The sequence below is a fragment of the Protopterus annectens genome, chromosome 12.part0, assembly GCF_019279795.1.
Source record: "Protopterus annectens isolate FY-2018-M chromosome 12.part0, PAN1.0, whole genome shotgun sequence".
NCBI lineage: Eukaryota > Metazoa > Chordata > Ceratodontiformes > Protopteridae > Protopterus > Protopterus annectens.
The window spans coordinates 1,525,611,514-1,525,626,562 of NC_056746.1; the positions used below are offsets into that span (position 1 = coordinate 1,525,611,514).

General features: G+C 41.7%; 2 protein-coding genes across 8 annotated transcripts in view; one reads left to right on the top strand and one right to left on the bottom strand.

The window, feature by feature from the left end:
• SRSF2 (serine and arginine rich splicing factor 2) overlaps positions 1-1,934 on the bottom strand; it is a 34,737-nt gene extending 32,803 nt beyond the window's left edge. Inside the window, exons 1-2 of one of the 5 annotated variants that reach the window (XM_044090494.1) lie at positions 1,817-1,934; positions 1,235-1,624 (exon numbers count right to left, since the gene is read on the bottom strand). In XM_044090494.1, the coding sequence (XP_043946429.1) occupies positions 1,235-1,623 (389 nt within the window). In that variant the 5' untranslated portion in view covers position 1,624; positions 1,817-1,934. Of the gene's footprint in view, positions 1-1,234 lie in introns of all 5 variants that reach the window. The other 4 variants (XM_044090497.1, XM_044090496.1, XM_044090495.1 and 1 more) reach the window with 4 other exon arrangements.
• Positions 1,935-2,132: 198 nt separating this feature from the next.
• The window catches only part of MFSD11 (major facilitator superfamily domain containing 11), a 2,028,489-nt gene continuing 2,015,572 nt past the window's right edge, over positions 2,133-15,049 (top strand). Inside the window, exons 1-2 of one of the 3 annotated variants that reach the window (XM_044090491.1) lie at positions 2,133-3,515; positions 3,851-3,995. In XM_044090491.1, the coding sequence (XP_043946426.1) occupies positions 3,900-3,995 (96 nt within the window). In that variant the 5' untranslated portion in view covers positions 2,133-3,515; positions 3,851-3,899. The other 2 variants (XM_044090492.1, XM_044090493.1) reach the window with 2 other exon arrangements.

Sequence of the window (15,049 nt, forward strand, 5' to 3'; positions counted from 1 at the left end):
CCGGTGTGAATGAATATTTAGGCTAGCACACTACACTTTCGTCTTTCGGCTTTTCCCGGTTAGGCGTCGCCACAGCGCAATTCCAGCCCGCTAATGATTGGCAGATTTTTACGTGTAGAGTTGCCAGCCATGACGCACAACCCTCAACGAAGGCATGCCCATTCACGCAAGTCTCCACACAGAAGACGCTCTAGCTGAGAACCACGTCTTACGAGGTTCTCAATTCCTCAAAGACGTAACGTCCATTTTGGACCTGGGCTCTGCACAACACGTGTGCGCTGTATCGCTTCTACAACTCACCACTAAATAAGTGACATTCACTGTTGTCACATCGACAATTAAGGCGTGCAACCCAAAGCGTTTGGTTATGTACAACAGATTTTACTACTTTTGTTTTCGGTCAGAAGTTATATTCTTGGACAGCTCAGACCGGCAACGGTGTAGTGTTGACATTTACCTTTATATTAGCATTCTGAACTTTACCCATTACGTGTAAATTACTACCGAACAAGATCAGAGCTTACTAGTATTCACCCCCCCTCCCCCGAAGTGTTAAAACATTTTAACTGCCTCACAATTACCTGTCAAACATGTTTCCACTAACGAATGATGTTCGAAACGGTACCTTTTATAATTCATTTGGGGGGGGGGGTTAGTCTGTTCGGTAGTTGCCATCGTTAAGTACTTACTACGCCCAGTTCCCACTTTGCAGTTTTCAATGCAAGGGACACCTTTCCTTTCAGTATATCGCTCCAGTTTTTTCTAAACTTAAGAATAACCAAAAGCGTGACAACCAAGGTCATTAACCCCGCCTTTTCAGCACGCAGTTACTACATACGTTCCATGGCCTACGAGGCGCCTTATCCGAAATCGCTTCCAACCCCATTTTCCACATCAAAAGTCAGATACATAAATTATTGAAAGGACCAACCACGCTCGTTTAAATACAACGGTTGAACAAAAATACAAACCCACTAAAGCTGGCCAAATTTTACTCCACGTTAAGTTACAAATATACTTAAAAATGACGGCTTATTTTCAGCTACATCTTCTGTAACTCCATATTCCATCCAATTACTTACAGATTTAGGCTTCGCTAATAAAACTTTACAATTTATAACAGTTCATATAAAATTCAAATTTAAAAAAATAAAAGTATTAATGCATATATAATTCAAATTTAAAAAATAAAGTTTTAATATTAAGTTTAAAAGCCTTCACCAAACATGCTTACCTTCTACTTCGCCGTCCATAAGCCCCTCCACCACCACCGCCACCACCACCTCCTCCTCCGCCGCCATAACGCCTAGGTGGCGGCCCTCGTCGAAGAGAGTCAGGCGGACGACCATAGCGCGCCATCTGCACTCGCAACTCACGTCCATCTAAAACGGCACCATCCATGGCATCCATCGCATCTTCAGCATCTCTTTTGTCGAGGAAGCGAACAAAAGCAAAGCCACGACTTTCTTTAGAATACCTGTCACGTGGAATATATACGTCCCCGACCCGTCCATATTTTTCAAAAACTCGACGTAGAGTCTCTGGCGAAGTGCGGTACGTTAAGTTATCAACCTTTAACGATGTCATCCCCTCAACATCAGGGGGAGGCCGCCCGTAACTCATTCTGCACAATTTTTATAATAAAGAATCGTTAGTAATTAAAAACGTCAATATTACTCAAAACAAATTATTACGTACTTTTTATACAAAACACATTGCATTCATACACCTTTTCGTAATACTACAGTTTTAGGCAGCACAAAACACCCAAAAGGAATGCAACCCTTAAAAAGAGAGAGATACTACTAGGACTAACCGCTTCACCTGCAATGGAAACAGCGTGTGTCACGTTCCGCGCACTACACTAGCTTTTTTCTCTTTTCGCGCATATACAAAATGGCGTCACGCAACCCGGATACATTTACTTTTTATTCCCGCGAGAGTAATTTAGTAATATACAATTTTTCATTCAAAACATTCGCTTTACAACAAAATAACATTACATCCCCGAAATAAGTAATAGGTGAAGTCTGGAAAGAAAAAAAACTCAGCTTGTCTTAATATCTAAGAAGTAACCCCGGAAGTGTTAGTTTTGAACTTTCCTTCTCATAAGTTTTATCTAATAATTTTTGGTTCGAGTACCCTACTGGTTTTCTGGTGTTTTTACACGTCATGATATAAAAAAATGATGTATAATGTTCTTCAAACTATGACACTCGTTTACAATACAAAATGCATAAAATAACTAAACTTGTTCTGTGTTTTAGGAATTTGAATAATAGCGGAGATGCTTCCCTCCCCGCGGCAAAAGATACAGGGTTTGATTATCGCCTAGTGAGGACCCAGAAAACTAAACCACTGCTTTTCTAATAGGCATTAAATCGCCTATTAAAAAATCCAATTTGCTACGACTATTAAAAAAGCGAAACGCTTACACGTAATTTTTCCTACGTTAATAGAGAAACGCGTTTTTAACAGATTACATGACTTTTGGACCGTTATAGCCAAAGGAAAATCTGTTAAAGGTTAAGCCATTCACTCGACTCCCTCCCATAAGAGGAACATACAATTGTGCGATGGTGAGAAAGAGAACAGCAGACCGCGCGTAATAATATCCGGTCCGGTGTTCTCCAATAACTATAACTACCACTAAAGATAATAAAAGTAAAAACGTCCGTGATATTAATTTTAAACAAGTCTTAAAACTGAACAAGTTCCATGCCTTTCAAATGTGGGTCATTGCGGAGCATAAACTTGTTAAACACCACATGAGAAGCATTTCTCACAAAGCTTTTAACCAGTCGGGGACAAATCCGGAAATAATCAGGGGTACTTTTTAAATATTAGTTCTGTTAACTTGAGTCATTGATAGAACAACTAGAATGTGAATTAATACACAGTTTCCGAAGTAAAAATAAGTCTATAACTCTAAATATTGTCGTTATGTATTAAGTATAATTTGCTACGTATTCTCCAAAAAGTCACAATTTTTGGGAGGAATTAGTTAAGACGTAGCTATAATGTGAGTCAAAATCAGTGACATCCCTGAAAATCTGTGACAGTTGAGAGGGAGTCTTCAGAATAAGGTCACTGGAGAGGTGTCAGTAACAATAATGGATTTTCTAACCATTACTTTTAACTTTGACTCTGCTTATTAAACAAATAATTTAAGAGCTGTAGCCGAAGTGAACTCCTAGATGCTACTTGCTGTAACGTTCTAAGAACTACGGAAAAACTGGTGCAGCCCAATGCCCTCAATTATCACCCACAATTACAATGCAACTGTCTAGTCCACAGCACGGCAGACATATTGCCAAAGCTTTCGTGATGCCTATAATAAGTGGGACTACATTAGATACTGGTGCTACTTGTTCTCGTAATTGTTTGAGAAAGTGAAACAAGGTGTCTTTACTACAAATCCCGACGTGCAGTATTCTTCGGGTACATGTGACAGTTTGTTAACTTATGCAGACTCGAGTACAGTCAGCTGATTGTTTTAAGATCGAAAATATAACGTAAGCAGATGAATTACATTTTTCCTTTTTAATGTATAGCTAAACTTTCATTGTTTAAAAAAGCTGCCGCAAAGCGGACAGGTGAGAATACTTGGATGCCAACTATACGCAATGTTCTTATGTTCTTTTGCTTAGAAAACGAAATGGAGAAATAATAGTAAATGAGTAGCATGTTTGCTTTAATATTTACGTTATGATTGGAAAGGGTAAGGATTAAATTTAACTTTGCTTTTGAAATCTTAATTGATACGTATATGTATTTTTTGTGGTTTAGTTACTAAATTCGTTTTTCTTTGCTTGTTTTATTTATCGAGTGATTTTTTTTTTTATATCAGGGGAACGAAATTACTGTAGTACATACAGCTCTCATAACAAGTGGAAACAATGTCACCAGAGTGGAAAAAGCTACTAAACATCATTGTGCTTGGTTTTGGGTTCATGTTCATGTTCACTGCTTTCCAGACATGTGGGAATATAGAGGTATGAGCCTGAAGTTTTAGATACTTGTAGCATGTGAATGCTCATTAAAATGGTTACCCGAAAGATGTTTGAAATGAGTCTCTGCATAAGTTTCACTGTTACTGCTATTGATTTTTTTAATTTACATTATTCACCTCATTTTAAATTGTTTCTGAGATGAGTGAGTATTACTATTGTCTGTTGTTGTTTCATTTGTTTGTACTGGGGCAAGCCCACTAGAAAGAAATAGATGACTGTCTTCCCGAATTGTTTGGGCAGCCTGGATTTGATTCTTTCCAGTTTCCAGTAGAAAAATTGTGTAACTATGAAGGGGTGATTTAAACCAAATAATATCTCAAGATTACCACTTACAAAGAGGTGGAGGTAAAGAGAATCCAATGTAGGGCTAACTGATGAATCCTGGTCTTCTACAAGTTTTGGAGTGCTAGCAGCCATTGACATGCTTGCTGCCAGTTGCTCTAACTGGCAAGTTCCTTAAGTCCCACTAGTTCGACCCTAATGAATTACCTAGCCCTCCTACCATCTGACCCTACTGAACTGCATAGCCCTACCAGAGCACTAGCTGTAACCTTAAAACTCCAGCCCAGTCCCTAATTTTAACCATAGCACCCCCTCTCTAAACCAAAAACTCCACTCCTCTCCTGCTCCCTAAACCCCACTCTTCCCTAAAATTAAATCTTCTTCCTGATTGCTGCCGGAAACCCTGATTCTCCCCCCCCCCCTCCAAAGCTGCCAAATTGCCCTTCCTTGAAGTCTGCTACTGTGTTCTGATGAAGTGTGGCAGCTCCACTATCTGTTCCTATGGCTGCTGCAACTCACCCGAACATGTAGTCCATCTCATGATCCAGAGGTTGGCTGTGTGATCTAAAAGATACCAGAGTCCCTGACTGGAAGATAGTGGTATACAAGCACCTGAGAGTCTGGTGCTTGTAGTAGACTTTGGGTAAATCACTTTGTAGCACACTGGATTAAGGCTGTGACCTAATAGTGCTATCCATCACAGCTGTGATGCAGCTTTCTGGTTCATTTGGAGTCAAGTGTTTCCTCTGATGTGAGAGACATTATATTTTGGATAATCAGCTATGCTATATTGTGTATTTCTGCCTAAGGAAGCTTATAAAAGTAATAACAGGGATTTTGGACGTAGATTTTATTTTCTTATTTTTTTGTGTGGATTCTGTTTTAATTTGATTGAGATACCTTTTATGTTGTGCATATTTTACGAGCTCAATAAGAATGCACAACTGTTGTGTGTGTGTGTGTGTGTGTGTGTGTGTGTGTATATATATATATATATATATATATATATATATATATATATATATATATATAAAATCACAATTTTTATCAAATTTATAGTAATAAAGTGAAAGTGCATGCATTTGCATACAATCGATCACTCAACCAAATTGAAAACTATATTAATAAAGTCACAAATATATTTAACTGATGCACCCTCACTGAAATCTGTACATTATTTTAAGTTTTAGCAAGACCATGTGATATAAAAATGGAATAATCGTTTAACAAAGCAGAAATGCTTGGAAAAAAGGTACTTTCCCCACACAATATACCCCAACGTTATCTTCTTGAAAAGTTAGGAACTTTTTACTACAGCACTCAACTTTCCTCACTTGTCTAGAGGAAAACCGTTTTTTAGTACTTAATAAATAAGCACCTATCCAGGCATATCTAAGAGTCAGCTCCCGGTGTTTTCTCTTGTCTACCTGATGAATCTGGGCATCTTGGGGCAATGCAGCAGTTGCCTCATGTACACAGACAACCCTCTCCTCCTACCACCCAACATTACAACCTGTGAGAGATGTACTTATAACCAAACTGGAAGCAAAGCTCTCTTCACCCAAGACTGGACTAGACAGTCAAGAGGAGAAGGTAAACACTTGCACCACACCACACTCATCACATAGTCCCTCAAAACGTACACCACCAAAACACACACATAGAAACACAAAACACGCACCTACATTCGTGGAGACACAAGCAACCGGGACCTCCAAAGCAGAAACACAAGCAACCTCCACCCCCCAACACAACTGAAATGACACATAGCCCACAAACTTGGTGTGCCACTCAACCACAGTCCATAAGGCATAACACCGTACCTAACACTTTAGTCATAGGTGACTCTATAGTCGGGCACATTGATGTTCCACTCACCAGGCTAAACAAGGAGAAAGTCACTGTCAGCTGCCTGTCAGGTGCCAGGATCCACCACATAACGCATGCACTCAGGTCACTCCACAGCAAGTACAAATATGACTCCTGTCATTGTCCATGTTGGTGTGAATGACCTGAGACGTATCTCCCTGGACTATATGAAAAGAGACATGGAGGAGTTTTCTGATCTTGTAGCCCAGGCAGGTATGACCCTAGCCCTGAGTAGCATCCTGCCATCACCCAGAATGATACCACAGTACAAGGACAAAATGATTGACTTCAACAGTTGGCTAAGCTTCTGGTGTCATTCTAAGGGGATCCAGTATCTTGTCTGCCTAGGATGACATGATCGACAAACCACGATGCTTTGCCAGAGATGGCCTACACCTGTCGGCCTTGGGATTCCGGATACTGGCGAAGGCTCTTGCCACCTCTATAGTGCCTTTTTTAGGTAAGATTCAAATGACAAATTCACCACCATAACAGGTACAAACAAGCAAAATCTGAGGGTAATGCTACTCAATGCTAGAAGTCTAAACCTTAAAATGCACTCACTCGAGGCACTCCTTAAAATGGAGAACATCGCCATCTGTGCAGTGACAGAGACCTGGTTCAAGGCTCCAGAGAGCACCCCTGCATTACCAGGCTATATTTCATACCACACCTTTCGGCCACCTAACTTGGACCGAAGCACTAAAGGCGGAGGCATGTCCATATTCATTAAGGATATCTACATCTCCAGGCTAGTTGCTCAGCATAGTGCATCTGAGATTATCCAAGTGCAACTAACTCTGGGCAAGACTGCAATGCAAATTGTAGCTTGCTACAGATCCCCCACCGTACCCCAGGATTCCCACTCATCATTTCTTGATACACTGGAAAATACTAGGGTACAACCTAACACCTTAATAATGGACGATTTCAACTACCCCACCATTAACTGGGAAAACTACTCGTGTACCAACTCTTGTGCTCAATGTTTTCTGGAATTCATAAATTCAAATGCCTTGGATCAACTTATCCACACCCCCACCAGGGGCAGCAATATCCTAGACCTGGTCATTACCGATATGGGCAACTGGTGTTCCACACCAGAGGTCAATTCCTCGGTCAGATCTGACCATAAGCAAATCACCCTAGACATCCACATCCCAGCCCCACCCCCAATTAGGGAAACCACCGTAAAAAAATTCTCCAAAGCCAACTTCACTCTTCTTAAGACAGAAGTGGCAAACTTCACGACACCCTTGCTTATGGACAATAGAGGTACGACTGCTGAATCCTATACAATTGCACTTTATAAGCACTTACATGAGTGCATGGATCGTGCAATCCCCAACAGAACCAAGATGCTATCCTCCAAAAAAAGGAAGCCAATCTGGTGGTCCCCTGCTATAAACAAACTCTGCAACAGAAAAAAGAAACTGTTGAAAAAGAGTAAAATCCCATGATTGGAGGAACTCCGTGGTCAGCCTCAGTAAGAAGCTGAGATCCCTCATAAAATCCTCCAAAGCTAGTTACAAAAACAAAATCGCCACTGATTCTAAAGACATTTATTTCAAGCTATTTCAAGAATCTCAATGGCAACACTCAGATCTGCTCTGAGTTACAGCACATTGGCACTAAATATACAGAACCAACTGATATTGCCAACATCCTGGCAGATAGGTTCAGTGCTAACTTTACTCCTCTCTCATCCCCTAATGGGCCCATCTCTATACCGGAAGAATGCAAAGTACCTGTAATCACGAATGCACAGGTAAAAGACACAACTCTCCAAAGCCAAGAACACAGCATCCATGGGACCTGACAACATCCCAGGCTGCGTTCTACATGAACTACAGAACGAACTGGCACCCCACCTAAGTATCATATTCAATCATAGCCTCACCTCAGGCTTTGTGCCCACTGAGTGGCACACAGCAATGGTTATCACAGTCCACAAAGGTGGAGCCACCATGGACCCTGGGAACTACCGCCCCATCAGCCTGACCAGCCTGGTCTGCAAGGCTATGGAGCGTATCATCATGGAACTTATAAACAATGACATTGGTAATCACCAAACTCTGGACCCTACCCAGTTTGGGTTTGTAAAAGGCAGATCATGTCTCCTAAACCTGATAGACATCTTTGAAGCGGTCACCAAAGCTGTAGATGAGGGTAAGGTGGGTACACACAGCCTATGTAGATCTTGACAAGGCTTTCGACACCATCCCCCACTCTGGAATTATAGACAAACTCACTAAACTAGGTATAAATCCCTATGTCACAAGATGGGTTGCCAACTGGCTCACTGACCGAACCCACACTGTGAAAGTAGCAGACTCTAAATCCAACTTCAGACCAGTGACAAGTGGAGTACCACAGGGTTCAGTCCTAGGTCCTCTCTTGTTTGGTATCTACTTCTCTGAAGTACAGGCTAACACAGAAGGTCTTTGGCTAACAAAGTTCGCAGATGACTGCAAACTAGGAGCCATAATAAAATCTCCTAACGATGTGGATATCCTACAAAAGGGCCTCACTGAGACAGATGCCTGGTGTCAAAGCCATGGCCTCAAGCTCAATGCCAAAAAGTGCATTGTCATCCCTTTTGGTAAAAATTCTGTACCCATGAACTACCACATAGGCGGTAGTCTACTTAACACCGAAAGTATGATGAGACCTTGGGACACAGGTGGACAGTACTCTCTCCTTTGATAATCGTATGGCCACAGTAGTCAGGAAATCCTTCTATGTGGCACACCTCATCACAAAAGGTTTCTCCTCCAGGAAAAAAGAGGTCATTGTTCCCCTCTACTCGTCACTCATTAGACCCATTATAGAGTACAACGCCCCTTTTGGTATGTACCTCACAAGACACCTACAACAACCGGAAAAGCCAGAAATACCTCACAAAGAGGATTACCGGCTTCAAACAGTTACCATACGCAGACCATCTCAAACTCCAGCTTTACTCTGTCGCATATCGCCTACTCAGAGGCCATCTGTGCCTAACATACAAAGCTATGTCAAACCCAGAGCTGTTGAACATGCTCCATGTAAAGAAATCCCAGTCCCTCCGAGCTACAAGCTCTAGGGACCTAAACCTTGTCACCACAATAAACAGAACATGCTGGAGGGATAGATTCCTGTCTCGGAGACTTCCCATACTCTGGAACAAACTACCTATCTATATCAAACAAATCTCCTCATTAGCACTCTTCAAGAAAAATCTTGATGATTGGATGGGAGATAGGAAATTCACCCCAGGGATCACTTCTGTGGCTCTGCTTGACAGGGGGACAGGAAAATAATTTTCTTGGGTGGCAAAAGCCAGGGTACCGTTTGGCTAGGCTTATATCGGCCCTAGGGCCAATAGCCTAGTACCTACCTATGAACCTATTACTTCTCTTTGGTAAGTTCACCCCTTCGTTGTGTATAATATTCTGTATTTTTTTATGTTTCAGGTTAAATATTTGTTACTTTTTATATTTTACTGTAATATCTTTAAATGTTTAATAAGGTTATATAAATAAACATTATAAATATAGTGCATCAACATTTGGTCACATAGTATAATACATACATCCAGTAACCAGCATACAAATTGATTTTTGTCTTCACTGATACCCATGAAAACTCCATTACCATGTTCCAGTTCCCGAACTGCACCCTACCCCTTAAGAACAGTTACTTTTTATAAAATTGTGTTTTATAATGTCAAGGGCTTTTGACTGGCCAAGTTCACAGATGACTGCAAACATGAAGCTATCATACATTTACCCCATGAAACAAGCATCTTAAAAGAAGGTCTAACACATACAAATTACTTGTATCAAAGTCCTGGAATAAAGCTCAATGCCAAGAAATGCATTGTAATGCTTTTTGGGAAAACTGCCACCCAGGCTAATTACCCCATTGATAAGACTCCCCTAAAAGCTGACCCAGTAGTCTGGTATCTGGGAACATATGTAAGCAGTAATTTGGTCTTTGACCAACATGTGGGTGAAGTAGTAAGAAAATCATTCTATTTCACCCAACTTAAGTAAAGACATGCCATACAAGTCCAAGGAATGCATAGTGCCACTTTATTCGGCCCTTATCAGACTCTTCGGCATATACCTGACCAGATATGTGCAACAGTTGGAACGCCTACAAAGGTTCCTTATCAGTAGAATCCAGGATATAAACACATTGTCCTGTACAGATTGCCTTAAAGTCCTAGCCTTATACTCTGTTTCCTACAGATTACTGAGAAGTGATCTATGCCTAGCATACTAGGCATCCTCTGCCCCAGCTGGCTTTTGCTCATCCACAAAATGAACAGCATCATAACCACTAGATCTAAGGATTTAAATTTTGCTTATGACCTAGATGAGACTTGTTGCCCATTAGATGTACCTCAGAGGATCCTCATGCTCTGGAACAGGCTCTCCCCATACTTGTGAAAAAAATTCTATCTCTAATCCTATTAAGTGTAACCTTGACCAATGGATGGGAAGCCAGCAATTCACTCCAGGTCTGGTCCTCCTGTCTCTGTTAGTCTGGGCATTACTGTCTGGCTCTGCCCAACATATCCCAACATAACCTCTAGAAACTTCCTAACATACCCCTTTTTAATAAATGCCCAGGATACATACAGACACATTTGGTTTGGATTGCACGGCTAGGCTTAAAAAAGGACCTGGTGGACATTAGCCTGGTATATAACCGTGAATGTATTAATATCAAGTGTTCTTCAGATGTGTACATTTAACAAACTTTAATATCAAGTGATAATAAAATCATCAGCAGTATGACCTGTAGTGCATCAAGGCTTGATATATTTTGGATTAAATCTCTAGGTTCTTCCTTGACTGACTTAGCTTCTCATATTGGCAACATAAAATAATGACTTGTTTAAGCACCACCTGCCTGGTGTTGCCTGTCAATTTTATAAAATTTGACTACTGACATTATCATTTGCCCTTATACCTGCAGCCTATGAGCTACTGTTTAACATCTGTGAATATATTATTCACCTTGGGGAAACTTAGTTCTTAGTTCTGGAGTAGTTATTTATTAGTACATTTTTTTTACATGTAGTGCACAAGCTGGGTAAAATAAAACACAATACTGAAAAATGACTTGCATGACCATGGGTAGTAAACTTGGCACAAATGGCTAAAACAAAATAAAAGCAAGTCATCTCGTGGTTAGATTTGAGCTTGAACAGATGAATTTTAAGAAACTTGTGAAAGTGTCTAAGGTAGGGCACTCATGAAGTCACTGAGGTAGTGAATTCCTTTATATAAGGGTAGTGAAGGACAAAATAACAGGTACTGGAGGTTTCTGTATGAACATGTAGAACTACCACCAGCCCCTGGGAGGTTGAGTATGAGGCCTTGGAGGTGCAATATGGCACCATGAGCTCCTTCAGGGAAGAGGTCCCCACACAATGTATGGACAGATACACCAACAGCAAGATTTTAAAAATGATACGGAGTTGAACAGGAAGCCTGTACAGACTATGCAGGAAAAACATAATGTGTTAGTATTGGGAAGTACCAGTTAAGTAGCTTGATTGTGGAGTTCTGCACCAAGCAGTAAGAAGCCAGTTATATTTGACACAAACCCTTTTCTTGATGAAAAGGAGGCTTCCAGTCTTTTTCCATTGTTTGCTCTCTTAAGCATGTAAGCCATCACAATGGAATAGTAATAGCTCCAATATATTTGCAAAGTAGCCACAGTCTGGTTGTTGAATCAGGCAGCCTTGTCGGTCATTAAGCTAACTGTGTTATTAACAAGTCCTACTTTATTCTTATCAAGAAGGACTATTAAAATCAACGTTATGGAAAAGGACCATATGTACCACACTTTCAGTTAATAAGATCATGTGTGTGCTGCCCTGTGAATCAGTTGTGAAAAGTACACATCTCGTATAATGTAAACAAAATGCCAGTAGTCAACTAGGTAGTTGGTGACACTCTACAAGTCAATTACATATAGACATTAATACAAAACATATGTATAATGCTTCATCTGTTGAAAAAAAATAAGTAAATAAAATTGAAAGGTTAGGAATGTGGTAGTGAGGGTCGGAACTTTGAATGTTGGCAGTATGACTGGTATAGGGAGGGAGCTAGCTGATAAGATGTCCAGAAGGAAGGTTGATATATTGTGTGTGCAAGAGACTAGGTGGAAGGGAAGTAAGGCCAGGTGTATTGGAGGCGGGTTCAAATTGTTCTGTCATGGTGTGGATGGGAGGAGAAATGGGGTAGGGGTTATCCTGAAGGAACAGTATGCCAAGAGTTGTTTGGAGGTAAAAGGAGTGTCAGAGTGATGTTTAAGAAGCTGGAAGTTGATGGTGTAATGATGAATGTTGTTAGCAAGTTGGGTGTGCGATGGATGAGAGAAAAATTTTGGAGCGAGTTGGATGAAGTGGTGATGACTGTACACAAGGGTGAGAGAGTAGTGATTGGAGCAGATTTCAATGGGCATGTTGGTGAAGGGAACCGAGGGGATGAGGAAGTGATGGGTAGGTATGGTGTTAAGGAAAGGAATGCAGAAGGTCAGATGGTAGTGGATTTTGCAAAAAAGGATGGACATGGCTGTGGTGAATACATATTTTAACAAAAGGGAAAAGCATAGGGTGACATACAAGAGTGGAGGAGGAGATGCACACCTGTGGATTATATCCTATGCAGGAGGGCCAGCTTGAAGGAGATTGATGACTGTAAAGTGGTGATGGGGGAAAGTGTAGTTAGGCAGCATAGAATGGTGGTCTGTAGAATGACGACGGTGATCAAGAAGAGGAAGAATGTGAGGGCAGCACCAAGGATCAAATGGTGGAAATTGAAAAAGGGTGATTGTGAGGTGGAGTTCAGAGAAGAGTTAAGACAGGCACTGGGTGGCAGTGGAGAGTTACTGAACAGCTGGGTAACTACAGCAGAGCTAGTAAGGGAGACCGCTAGAAAGGTGCGTGGTGTGACATCTGGACAGACGAAGGATGACAAGGAGACCTGGTGATGGAATGAGGAAGTACAGGAGAGTATACGGAGAAAGAGGTTGGCGAAGTGAGATTGTCAGAGAGCTGAAAGTAGACAGGAGTATAAGGAGATGAGGTACATGGCAAAGAGAGAGGTGGCAAAGGCTAAAGATGCCTCAAAATGCACGCACTCGAGGCACTCCACAGTATGGAGAAAATCGATATATGTGCAGTAACACAAACCTGGTTTAAGGCTCCAGAGAGCACCCCAGCACTACCAGGCTACAACTCAACTCATACCATACATTTCGGCCACAGAACCCAAAAGGCGGGGGCGTATCCATATTCCTCAAGGATACCCACACCTCCAGGTTAGTGGCACAGCACGATGCTTCAGAGAACATCCACGTGCAACTAACAATGGGCAAAACTGCAATTCAAATTGTAGCTTGATACAGATCACCCACCATGTCCCAGGACACCCCCATTCCACATTTCTGTAAACACTGGGAAACATAAAGGTCCTACCAAACACCCTAATATTGGGTGATTTCAATTACCCAAACATTAACTGGGAGAACTACTCAAGTACAAACTCCCTTGTCCAACTTTTCCAAGAATTTATAAACTCAAACACCCTGGTTCAACTGGCCAACATTCCCACAAGAGGTGACAGCATATTGGAACTGGTCATCACCAACATGGGCGACCGGTGTTCCACACCAGAGGTCAACCCCTCACTGGTTAGATCTGACCATAAACAAATCACTTTGGATATCCATATTCCACCCCCGGACAAGAAAGCCACCGTGAAAAACTTTTCAAAAGTAAACTTCACATTACTTTAGACAGAGATGGAAAGTTTCAAAGCCCCCATGCTGAAGGATAACTGTCCAAGCTGCAAAATCCTTTACTAATGCATTCTACGGGCAGCTACAAGAATGCATGGGATCGTGCCATCCCAAGCAAAACCAAGACTCACTCCTCTAAGAAAAGGAAACCAGTCTGGTGGACTCCTGCCATAAACAAGCTATACAATAGAAGGAGGAAACTAGTACATAAGAGTAAAATCCCAAGAGGGGAAGACATCCCTGATCAGTATCAGGCAAGAAACTACGATCCCTCATAAAATCATCCAAGGCGAGCTTTGAAAGAAAAATTGAGGACTCCAGAGATAACCACAAGGCATTCTTTAACTATGTCAAGAATCTAAGTGGCAGTGCTCAGATCTGCTCAGCGTTGGAGCAGAATGGCACAAAGTACACTGAACCAACCAATAGCGCCAACATCCTGGCAGACAGTTTCAGTGCAAACTTCACCCCCATAAGGGCCCATAACCATACCAGAAGAATGTAGACTCCCTGAAATCACAGACACACTCGGGTTAAAACAGCCTTCTCCAAAGCCAAATACACAGCATCAATGGGACCGGACGGTGTCCTAGGCTGCGTCTTACACGAGCTCAAAGACTATCTAACCCCTCACCTAAACACACTGTTCAAACTTAGCCTGTCCACAGGCTACATAACCATAGAGTGGCGAACAGCAACGGTTATTCCGCTCCACAAAGGTGGAGCCACAACAGACCCTGGGAACTATCACCGTATAAGTCTGACTAGCTTGATCTGCAAGGCTATGGAATGGATCATCATGGAACTCATTAAAAGAGACATTGGGAACCTCCAAACACTGGACCCTACCCAGTTTGGCTTTAAGGGCAGATCATGCCTCCTAAACCTGGTGGACTTCTTTGAGACCGCTACTAAGGCTATAGACGAGGGAAAGGTGGTACACACAGCCTACCTAGACCTCACTAAGGCCTTCTACACCATTCCCCATTCTGGTATTATAGACAAGCTCACCAGCCTGAACAGTCACAAGATGGGTTGCCGACTGGCTCACAGACAGAACCCACATAGTTGCAATAGCT